The sequence below is a fragment of the Girardinichthys multiradiatus genome, chromosome 1 (assembly GCF_021462225.1).
Source record: "Girardinichthys multiradiatus isolate DD_20200921_A chromosome 1, DD_fGirMul_XY1, whole genome shotgun sequence".
Taxonomy (NCBI): domain Eukaryota; kingdom Metazoa; phylum Chordata; class Actinopteri; order Cyprinodontiformes; family Goodeidae; genus Girardinichthys; species Girardinichthys multiradiatus.
Window position 1 is genome coordinate 22,083,573 of NC_061794.1, and position 12,100 is coordinate 22,095,672.

A 12,100-nucleotide genomic window follows, 5' to 3' on the forward strand; every position below is an offset into this window, starting at 1 on the left:
CCATCCCTCCCCTATTTGCTTTGCACATGTTTGGTGAGCCTAGTGCCATTTAAGGCCAGACAAATGGAGCGCCAGGCTCTAAGCCTATCGAGCAGCCCTAATGATTTGTTTTTAACAATGGGCCCTAATGGGCCCCAGATAATCAATGATGAGGGGTTGATGGAAAGGTGAGCTGCGGAGCGAGTTAGAGAGGAGAAAGCTTCCATCTCTCGCTCACTTGCTTTCATTTGCTGCTGTTTTTGTTTTACTTTAACTAGGCAATTATATTCATTCATATTTCTTTTCACTTTTAACTCAAGCAAACCCCACGTCTTACTCAGGTTCTTTGGTGGATGGCTGGTACACTCAAACTACTCAGGAGTATGCAGACTTTAAACCCAAGCTCTGCTGCTTAATATCTTGTATCCAATATATGGGCACTAAAATGATTCAGGCTGAAGATGCTTTTCTCTACATGTTAGAGCTGAACTTCAGAGATGCAGCTGGAGAGAACATTTCTTTATAGACCCCACAGAGAAGCATTGTCATGTTAAAACATGAGGGGGGCTTCCCTAAACTATTAATACAATGGTGAATGCATAATACAGCTCAGAGAATATGTTACGCTGTGTCATTTGGATTTTCTTCAAGAGGATGGAAAAAAGGCATAGTCCAAAACTTTCCACAGACTCAAAGTGCTTGGGAGTATTTAACCACCAGAGAAGCCTGGTCAACGTAATTAGGGAGATTTATCCCTTATTTAATAGAGATTAAAATATGCTGATATATTGTTGCTGAATTTCAATACTCAAAAATTATTTAAATGTTTCAGAAGCATGACTCATGGGTCATGACCAAAAGAATGAGATCCCAGATACAAGCGACTGAAATGAGCTTCCTCCGTAGGGTGGCCGGGCACTCCCTTAGAGATAGGGTGAGGAGCTCGGCCATCCAGGAGGAGTTCGGAGTAGAGCCGCTGCTCCTCCACATCGAGAGGAGCCAGTTGAGGTGGCTCGGGCATCTATACCGGATGCATCCTGGACGCCTTCCTCGAGTGGTGTTCCAGGCACGTCCCACCGGGAGGAGGCCCAGGGGACGGCCCAGGACACGCTGGAGGGACTATGTGTCTCGGCTGGCCTGGGAACGCCTTGGGCTCCCCCTGGAGGAGCTGGAGGAGGTGTCTGGAGAGAGGGACGTCTGGGAGTCTCTACTGAGTCTGATGCCCCTGCGACCCTGTCCCAGATGAAGCAGAAGACGACGAGTGCGAGTGTTTCAAAAGCAGCACCTCCAAATACCAGAATAAAAATCCATAATGTGCACTATGGATGCCATCACTATACGCACCTATATACATTTATTTCACAATCTATTTTCAATGCTAATCTCTAAATGTAAAATGATCATCTGAAGGACGACATCCTCCCTTACAAATGTAAAACGGGCCTGAGGGCAATCCATTGGTCCAGGCTCTGTCTATAGAACCGCCCAAATGAGTTTGTCACTTCTTGACAGAACTAATGCAAAGGTCAACTGGTGGCTTGTAGTAGCCTAGAAATACAGTGAGGCTTACAGACAAATTAATATTTGGACTGGGTAATGAAACGGTACAAAGATCCAGGTTTGGTGTTTAGCATGCTTGGGCTGGACATAAACTCCCACCCATGCACTTAAAATGTGGCGTCTCACTTAGATTTTCTTTGCAAGTACGTATTTTCATGAATTTTAGGGATAAACAGAAATACAAAGGCTCAGATTGCACATATTGTATATTATTTTCTGAAGACTGTAATGCAACTCACTTCCATAAGATGAGGAAAAAAACTAAAATGCAGACATTCAACTGCCTTTTGTGATGTCATCAGGGGTATGTTAGCTTGTTTTTTTCGATCACAAAGCTTTTACAACTTGATCGCAAACAAAAAGAAAAACTGACCATGATCTTGTAGGTGACAAACTATACCTAAAAAGAGTTTGATTTTATGAGAAAGTCTTGCTATTTGCCTTAAACTTTTAAAAACTTACAGCGAATCGGAGTTTATAATAAAAAATATTTAACCTTAATGATAATGGGCCAAATAATGTAAAGAGCCATAACATGCCAGTTTAACAGCAAATGGTCAGTGAACAGATAATTACATACAGGGAGAACACCCAGCTGAACGGTTCTACATGTTCCTCATTCATCAATCTTTTTTTATTTACTCCAAAGCACGTATTAAGAGGGATGGGGTTAAAGAGAGCTCACAGGGAGATGTGAGGATGGATTTGGACAGTAATGGATGGATGGACGCTGAGGCCTGGTTAACTCTCCTCAGTCCTGTGTGGCTAATTACTCAGTGCTCTGTCAGAGAACAGGCGCGGCTCGCCGACTACATTCACACTGCACTACTGGCCTCTCAACCTCACACACACACACACACATAAATTAATAGACATCTTCACAAAAACAAACCCAGAGTTAATACGCACGGATAAGAGTGCCGGCTCATAAAATGGAACAAATAAACACACACAAACACTAAGCTCCCCCCTGCTCAGTATAACACACAAAAATGTATACACCCCCACTGTCTCCCAGAGCTGCACCACACAGCGCCTGGCCGATCTGCTTCCTGCTCATTTCCCCCTCCTACCACTCACCAATCTTTCTCTTTGCCTCTCTCACGCACACACAAGCATGCACAAAGATACACACACCCCCTGCTGCCGCACCGCCGGCCCATTATCGATCCCCCGCCTCTCCCGCGCCACATAAATAATCGACAAGCAATTACCCGCCCACTCCCGCTGCCCCTGGATTTGTTTGGGAGGCGTAGGGGCCAACGCTAGGAGGGTGGGGGGTAGAGGGAGGAAGAGCAGGCGTGCAACTCCACAGCGGTGTAGCAGAGATGTTACTGGATCCTTAGTTTAAACATATATGTGGAAACTGGGCAGAGTGAAAAAGCCATACCTGAGATCAGATCTTTCTCAAAAAACAAGACAAAATAAAAGAAACTGCAAACAGGGTATTGATGAAAACTGACAGGTGATTAACCCTTTCAGGTCTTCCACACTCAATTTGTGGATTTGCTGTTAATTTATTTATTATTTTATGACAAACGTTTCTAGTATTGTAAGCTGGAAAAGGCTGCAGGTGTTTACCTGTCGGTGTAATGCGCGTCCCGGTGTTGCGGCAGACCCTGCTTCCGTCTCTGGCTGGATGATGAAGAGCTGCCCGCTGAGGGCAGGTGGGCCTCTAAGGCTACGGGATTCCTGACTGCTGCAGCCAGCGCCTCCTGACGAGCTCGCAGTATGTCTGTGGGAACAGGAGAAGCACAGAGACATGATAAAGATCTGGATGGATTTATAGTCTTAGGCTCATGTTGATGCTGCTACTGTACTGACTTAAATGTGGAAGATTTAAAGTTCATGAACAACACCTAACCAATTTATGATGCTATGCCTTATTGATTCTTTAGCAAGAGATTGAAGGGCAATGAATGCAAAAAGTTTACTGAAAAAAACATATGTTAAAAACTCTACAAATTAACATAAATACTTAGGTCAACCCATGAGTACAAAGGTCATACATTATGCACATAGTGGTAAAAGCCCATCCTTTAATTCACATTTAGAAACAGGAAAAAATGTTTGAGTAAATATGAGAACATACAAAATAAAAAGCCAATAAAGACACAAAGAAGACTCAAGAGAAACTCTGCTGATTATTTTATTGTAGAGATGAGCAGAAATCATTTGGTGCCTGGAACTGGCTGATTTTTAGCCTGACTGGGGACTGGCAAGTAAAAAATACCACATTTTCCCTCTGATAACAGGAAGGTTAAATTGAATACATCAAAGTTTCTCTGTTTTATGCTTTTGAGTCGTCAACCTCAGTGAAGGAACATGGTGGATTTGGACATGTTGGCAGCTTACATTCTCTTGGTAATGCACACAGAGACGGCTGCACCAATCCTGCTAGTCACTAATAAAACATGCTATTGACAGTAAACATTTTTTTCTGCCATCATTTCATCTTCACTTTAAAATAGTAAAACTAGCATCTAAATAGTGTTTTCCAGCTACTGCTTTACCACACACACAGAGTGATTTCGCCTCTGATCCTATGGTAAATAATTGATGACCCTCACAGCAGTAAGGCTCGGAAAAATATTTAATATGCTGTTCTTGTATCTTCTCATATTATAGTTCTTAAATAAAATTGCAATTAGCTTAAAAAATTGGTATCTGCAGAACAAAACCTTTCAAAAAAAACAGAGATCAGAAATCGACCACGAAATTCAGAATCTGTTTTGAACAAATAACAAAAAAGCAGCTTCACACAACAAAAACACAATGTTTTTATTCCTCCCCACCCCTGCCATCATCGTGCCCCCCACCGTCCGTCCCTGCCTTCCCTCCACCTCTTGCCCTCAAACCCTCACCTCATTCCACCTCTTCGGTCCCTCGGCCTCCTCTTTTCCCTCGCAGGAAAAGAGGACTCATTATCAGCCAGGCCAGGCCACACCAGGAGACATGGCTTCTAATGAGAGAAAAATCCATCCGGCTCTTTCTCTCCTCCCTCTCGCTCCCTGCCTCTATCTATCCACTCTTCCCCCCACCACCCACACACACACACACACCCCTTCCGACCCTCCACCACCCTTTTTTTAATTAGACAGATCTCTCGGGAGCTAGGGGCCATTTCCGCCGCCGGTACGGGTGTGACGTGTGTTTTTTTGTGTCTGTGTGATTTAGGTGCCTGCTAGTGCGTGCCCGACTGTGTGTTTTGTGTGTGCGTGTGTGGACTGAAGCAGCTGAGTGGGCGCCGGGGTGGTGGTGGTGGGGGGTGAAGCGACAGATATTAATGCGGCCTAGCTCCGGTGTATCGATCTGTTTGCTGCGCCGGGCCACAGGGGACTTGGCTGGCGGCAGACAAGAGTGTGTGTGGGTGTGTGTGTGGGGGGAGTGGTGGGGTAGAGGTGGGCTGAGAAAGATAAGAGAAGGATGAGAGGTGAAGTGAAGCCCCAGAGCGTGCAAACACACCCACTCACACACACACACACACACAGTTGGGCTGTTGTGCACTTGTGACAGGGAGGAACAGGTGACCTCTGAGTTTGTTGTGGTCACAATCCCATCTCACCAATTATTTTGCATGGCTGGCTTTGTTAAAGGGATGCTTTAGCAATTTTTAGTATGGGACCTTTACAACATCCTCCAAGCAACAGATTTAAAAAGAATCATTGCAGCACACCCAAAGGCATCCTGACCATATCCAGTCTACTCCTCTAACTTTGGGCTTTAGGTGCTGAAAATGTTAACATGCAGCTTTAAATCTTAAACTCACTGCTAGTTTGGAAAGATGAGCAAATTAACTGATTTCTACGGTTTTTTATCAAATTAAATATTACATGATAAACACAAACTATAAATGCTAAATGGTAACAGGTATAAAATGTAAGTTGTAATGATACAGGAGATGGGAAAAAAACAGAAGTTCTGGTCCAAACATACTTTCTATGGAACTGTGTGCTATGCATTGTTTCTATACATAAAAAACCCTTAACTAGTTTAATTTGAATCTTTAGACACCATGCTTTGTAAAATAGCAAAACTAACATTTGGACAGAGCTAAATTGGATTTTAGCAGCAACATGGAGCTATCTGCTGAAAACCTGAAATTATTTACAGCAAATGATGAGTTGAAGGATGATGCATCAACTCAGGTCCTGCGTCACGTCTTTTTTAGATTTCTTTTCTATTGCTGTAGATGGTTCTTAAAGAGCTGTTAGATCTTTTGTTTTTCTACTCTACTCCACTTTTCTCATTTTAGGCACAACCAGCACAATATGCTGACATGCTCTGATACAAGAACTGAAAACTTGAATTTAACAGGTAAGTAGTGATCATTTATTTCTAAGCAACACTTTTAAAACCTGTAGAAGCTGTTACTGTGTACTGATAACTGCCTTTATTTCTTCAGTTTCACCTGTTATTACTATCTATATTTATCCTGTGTATCCTTATAAAACCTCACTGAAACACTGGATCCATATTTTTCTTTCTCCCTCCATTTATTTCTCTTTTATGTGAACAGAGAGTAGCAGGGTCATGCGGGCTCTGCCCTTCAGTGAGTTTGTGTGTGTTTCAGTCCACAGAGTAGGTACTCTGATGCTTAATTTTCCAACTAAAACTCTTGTCTCGTGTTGCAGCTGCTGGAACACAGGACGAGTGTCCCTCTTATTACAAATTAAAGTCCTAATTGAGAACACATAAATACTCACTGGCCTCTTTCTTTGCATTAAGTTATTTTGAAAAAACAGTCCTAGTTTTTGTGCCATCCCATTTTTCTCTCCACCATCATCCCTGAAGTTGTGCTTAAATCCCCTTAGTTAAGCTGGGTTTTCCTCAGCAGGAGAATGAAGGCGAATGCTGCGCTGTTACAGCTTGGCTGGACTAGTGATGAATTTCGCGGATTGGCAGGTAAACAAAAGCCAACATTCATCCGCTAAAACTCTGCATGCACCAGAAAATTAAGTATCTTTTCACGAGGAGGGCATTCTGCCAGTCTTCTAAGCCCGAGCAGCTGTAAATATGCGGTGAGTCTGTAACGCTAAACGGTTTTGTTCTTTGACCAATCACATACTTGGCTTTTCTCTACTTTTTTAGGATAATGCTAAAGATGCTTCGCGTTTTGAGTCGAGCCGAACTGCAGGAGACAAAACATCCTTCTCCTCCTCTTACTTTCATCTGGATCTCTACCCCCACCTCTCATTTTACTTTCCCTCTCCCTCATCCTTCTTTCATCATGTGAAGAGGGAGGGAAAGCCCTCCTGGCCATTTCTACAACCCAGCAACCCCCCTACTCTTCTTTTGCCCATCAGGTCCAACGAGATCTTCTCAAACAACACCTTGCACCTACACACATACACAACCAGACATATGCACACACAGAGATCCTCTTCACCCCCGCCTCTTTCGTGCACACACACACTTTCATTTTCTGTGCCCTACACTTCAAACACATGAAAGGATGCTCTGCGGGGACCAAGGCTAAAGGGAGAGTTGGCGGTAAGGAAAAGGAGGAGGAGGAGGAGGACGGGTGCAGGAGCAAGCTTGAGAGGGAGATGTATAGGAGACATGAGGGGCCCAAGGGGAGTACAGAGGAAGGGGTCATGGGGAGCTTATTTGAGACCAAGTCAATGTCAAGAAGGTCTCGCTCTTGAGAGACAAAACATCCATCTTCCCTTGTCCCATCTTCTGTGTCTAGCTGTCAGTTTCTTATCAAGCTCCACCTGTTAATTAGAGAACAGGAAGTCTACTAACATGTCTTGTAAATAAACTAATAAACTGTCCTCAGATATCTGGAGGAAGTTGCCCAGTGTGCTGCCTAAGGCTCCTGCAGGATCTGACAGGATGTGAGCACACAGACTGCATGTCACTGTGCAGAAATTTGACCAAGAACTTATATCGAGGCTTGTGAAAACAGAGTTCCTTGTGAAAGTATTGATACTTTTTCAACTTTTCCACCTTTTGTCATGTTAAAACTGCAAACTTCAGTGTATTTTATTGGAATTTGAAGCAACAAGCTCAATATAGTGCATAATTGCGAAGTGGAAAGAAAACGATTGATGGTTTTCACCCTTTTTACAAGGTGGTATATTACATAAAATCCCAATACATTAAAGTCTGTGGATTTATTGTGACAAAATGAAAAACAGTCCAAGGGGTGTTTATACCTTTTCAAGACACTGGAGGCAGATTTTTACAGTGGAATGAATGTTTGTTGGATAAAAGAATATAAAGTATAAACTGTCTGTAAAATCAGGAAAGGAGGGGGAGCACCAAAGGGTGTGGACAAAAACCGCCAAGGCTTCTGGGAAAGGAAGCCAGTGATTAGACCAAGCCATAAAACCCTCATAATGTGATGCATTTTGCCTGTAAATCCTCCACGACACAGAGAAAAGGCAATTAAAGCATTTATAGGCCTTTCCCTCTAGATCTGCAGCTAGCATTAAAAATCATTACTAATCAAATAAAAATTAAAGTAGATCAACAAGAATTTGGGCAAAACATCGACTGGATTTTGCTGCAGCGATAAGATTTCATAAAACTTGTGAAATTTGATGGCAGGGTTTTTAGAGGAATTCAAGGAAAATGTTGACATGTAATGAAAGAAAAGTGAAAATACAAACAAGCAAACTGATCAAACCACCATTTTCTATTTTCTGTCTGTAGACAAAAGTAAATGTATAACATGCTGCTGGTTTCCTGCTTGCTGGGAGATTCAAAGTGAGTCAGCTGGCAGCCAATGAGAGTCCCTGAACCATTTGTGGCACAGATTCATATGAGGGCTTGTGGGTGTTGTTAACAGCAGAGCGTCAGGGTGGTCAAAAATCAACCAGAGTGACACTTTGATGCTGGGTGGGCAAGCACCAAAAATAGAAATGTCAGCCATATTTGAGGCCTGGGTTTTACCATGGCAGCAGAGTAGCAGAGCATACCGCATGGCTCTGAACACAGCACTACAGACTGAGGTTAAAAAGCTGCGCTGCATGTCAGTGGATTGGTCACAGCCGATGGAAGACTTTTTTTTAAAGAAGTCATTCAACAGGAAATTGTCACAGAGTCTCAATTAAGTTTCTAGTTTCACCAAAATAAGGTCAACTAGACAAAAAGTTACATTTAACTGTTTCTGGAAAATGAATGGTCAACTGTGCATAATGGTATCTGAGGTGTTGGACATGATAGAGAAGATGACGACAACCACTGACTCCACAGAATAACAAAATAACAGAGCCTGAAGACTTACCGTGGCCGGGTAAACCCATACTGCTCGCCAGCTGGTAGAGGCGTTGCTGCTGCTCCTCAAAGGATCCCTGCTCACTGAGTGCTGACATCACGCGCCTGTAATGCTCCACGGGGCTCATGTGGCCGTGGCTGCTGCCTGCCTCAACCACGGGACTCTGGGAGTTTTCTGGAAACAGGAGAGAGTTTTCACTCATTGACAATTTCTGTGTCATCAGAAAATACATTTAGGATTAAAGAACCAGGACGCAACACCATAATTAACTCGTTACTGGAACAGCGTCTTACAGACGATTCATGGTTCATGAACAATTACAAGTTAATGGCTTTGAATTAAAATCAGTGATCACATATTTGAAAGATTTGTTGTTGATTAACAAAAACATCTGAGGACCACTCAAAATGCACTCAATATAACTCATCTAAAACTAGAAAAGAAATGTTCTTCAATGTAATACTTCCATTTCTTAGCAATCCACAATTTATTGAGATTTAAGCTTCCAGTAAGTCACAGTGAAAACACGCAACACAAGTTTTTTCTTTTTAAAACATTAAAATAAGTCTTCATATCTAAAACAGGGTTCCTACACATTTTCCATTTTAAAATTCCAGACTAGAAATGCACAGAGAAATCAGCTGGTGAAATGGGATCAGAAATTGGTCTCAAAACTCTATACTGTCCATCTCGATTCTCAGTTTTTTTAGAATCAGCTTTGTAGATTTTCTAGTTTAATTAACATTCTTGAACATTTCCTGTAAGAGAAAAGTGTTGCAGCCTTCTTTCAGCCAGGTGACCAGCATTACACAGCAACATGTGGGGAAGGGACACGTCTGTCTAACTAAATACTACAGAAGAAAACTCCAGGACTTTCTTTAGCATCTCTTTAAAATGAATTTTTATAATATGATGGAAATGTTGTTTTGTTTGTTAATTAATTCTTTAAAATCTACCAGCTCCTTGACATCTGTAACGTGGATAACGCTTATTCTAGCACCTTTTTTGGCTGTAAAGATCCATTTTAATTACAAAGTCAAACTTGTGCTGTTCTCAAAGGTCCGGATGAAGGAGAAACTAAAAAGAGCAAAAGGAAATACAATAAATAATGTTTCCAAGCCTAAAATGTTGTACTTTAAGTATTTATTTTAAGACTGAAGCCTCCTTCAGTTACTAGCGAAAAGTTTCTCCACATATTTTTCATCAAAAAGGATAGGAAGCCCCCCTCACATGAAGGTATACACACAGTCATAAACTGATAACATTCTGAGACTAACCCCATGGTGAACTCCTAATTTCTCTGACACAAAGCACCCACAATGCAAGACTAGATTTTAATTGTAAATAAGAAAAGTACAAATAACCATAAGAATAAAATGTATGAGAAAGCATCAAAGTGTTGCAGTGTAAATGATTTTGTCTATGATGTCCACAGAGCTGTCAGTCTTTTCTCGCTCTGACCTCCCTCCTCCCCCGTTCTGTCAATAGTAACATGATCTAAGGCGAAGGTGGTGGGGGATACAAGGGAAGGTGGTTCAGGAGTTAGAAGAAGGAGACAGAAGATGAGGCAGAGGAGGGAGAAGCAGAGGGAAAGCTGGGGTTATTTTTACCCTCCTCCTCCTTATTGAAACCTGAGTCTGGCCCCGGGCAGGCGAGCAGGAGTGGCACTGAGGAGCGGAGGTGGAGGTGCTGAGGGAAGGAAGCAAAACACGCAAGCATCTCTGTCTCCATCGCCGAGCTCCTGCTAATCCAGCCAAGGTCCTAAAGTGTATGTGTTTGCGTGCATATGTGTGTGCTAGTCTGTGCTTGTCTAAAGTTTTCCTTCCCTCTAAACACAGCGGTGGGTGCCGACTTTGCAGCTGAAAGGAAAACAGACATCATTTACACAGCGGCATGGCTCCATCCACACGCTGCTCTCTCTCTGACTCTCTTCTAGTCTATTTCTTTACCTGCATTAGTCATTAAAAGATAGCGTCTTTTGCCAGACTTCACAGCAAGTAGACGTAACCAGCAAATCTAACTCCAACAGGTGTCCAGTCAGGCTTTAGGTGTGGACAGAGCTAAAAGTTAAAATACAACATCAGCCTCGTTTTTTCAAAGATGCTGCACAGGAAATAGGTCTGCTTTATCTACCCTTTTTTATGTGATGATACACCAAAGGGGGAATGTATGCAAAGTCTGTACAGAGGATGTGGGATTTAAAAGCAAGAAAGCAATCCATACACTCCACGAGAAGCTAAATAAAATCACACACGCCTCATTTGCCTAAAGAAAGGAAGCTGAGGCAGAGTGCACTAATGACACACACAACACTAAACAAACACGCTCCCTCTCAACCAATAACTAACCCTATGCATCTTTTAGAAGCGGCCGGGTGTGTCTGAGTAAGACTATAATGGCCGGGAATGAGTGCCTCTATACACAGAGGAAGAGTCTCAAGGCAGAACTGCAGCCGGTCACAGATCACCCAGTGGGCAGAGGGTAGAAAGAGCAGCCAACAGGAGCTCACGTCCTCTTACACACTTTCATGTGATGAATCCTGCACAAAAACCATCAGAGTGAGTTTGTGGAGTGCATGTTTGATAGGACAGGATGTGCGCCGAGCTTTCGCCTGCTGTATAATGCATCAGCCGAGAGGTCTTCCTCTAGTCAACAGGGACGGGGCTCTGTGGCTGCAATGGCCCCACACAGGGTGGCTAGTTTCACACCACACAAGGGGGGGGGGGGGGGGTATAAATAATAGAGAACAGAGGTGGGACAGCAGCACTACAGAGGCGTTGTAGTTTAACCAAGGTGAGATGGTTGTTACAGCCAAGGATGCTATTTTAAACCAGCGCCAAAATATGGCACAATAAAGCAGTTAGATTATCTTTAGTGGAAAGTTGCTGCACTAAAAAATTGTAAAAATCTGTAACTCAAGCTCAGTAATCCACATGAGAAAGAAATAAAAGAAGGAGTTTACACATGATTTAATACTTGACTGGCCGTGATTGGCAGGTTGTAAACAAAAAATCTGATCTTTTTACTCCCACAATCAGTGAATGCATCATACATAGCTCAACGTGAAAGTTGTTACTACAGAAAGAAGACTGAGGTGAAGGTCAGAAGAACAAAAGGAGTAAGAAGCTTTTAGAAAGCAAACTGTATTTTGAGGAAGGGAGACTGGTAGAGCAGATTGCAGGAAGGCTGAATCTGTTGGAGCAAAGTTGCTGTTTTAGCTCATTGTAGCATCTATGGCTCTTATGGAATGTGCTGGATTTGTAGGGAATGGCAATCTGTTGGAAATCTCTTATCTCTGCTAACGACAGGGAATAAAGAGTTATTTACAGTTATTAA

The 12,100-nt window shown here is 42.7% G+C and overlaps 1 protein-coding gene across 5 annotated transcripts in view; it reads right to left on the reverse strand.

The window, feature by feature from the left end:
* Positions 1-12,100, reverse strand: part of samd11 (sterile alpha motif domain containing 11) — a 62,998-nt gene that overhangs the window by 11,653 nt on the left and 39,245 nt on the right. For all 5 annotated transcript variants that reach the window (XM_047362855.1, XM_047362864.1, XM_047362880.1 and 2 more), the window contains 2 exons: positions 8,774-8,938; positions 3,121-3,274 (listed from right to left, as the gene is read on the reverse strand). In XM_047362855.1, the coding sequence (XP_047218811.1) occupies positions 3,121-3,274; positions 8,774-8,938 (319 nt within the window). The remainder of the gene's footprint in view (positions 1-3,120; positions 3,275-8,773; positions 8,939-12,100) is intronic.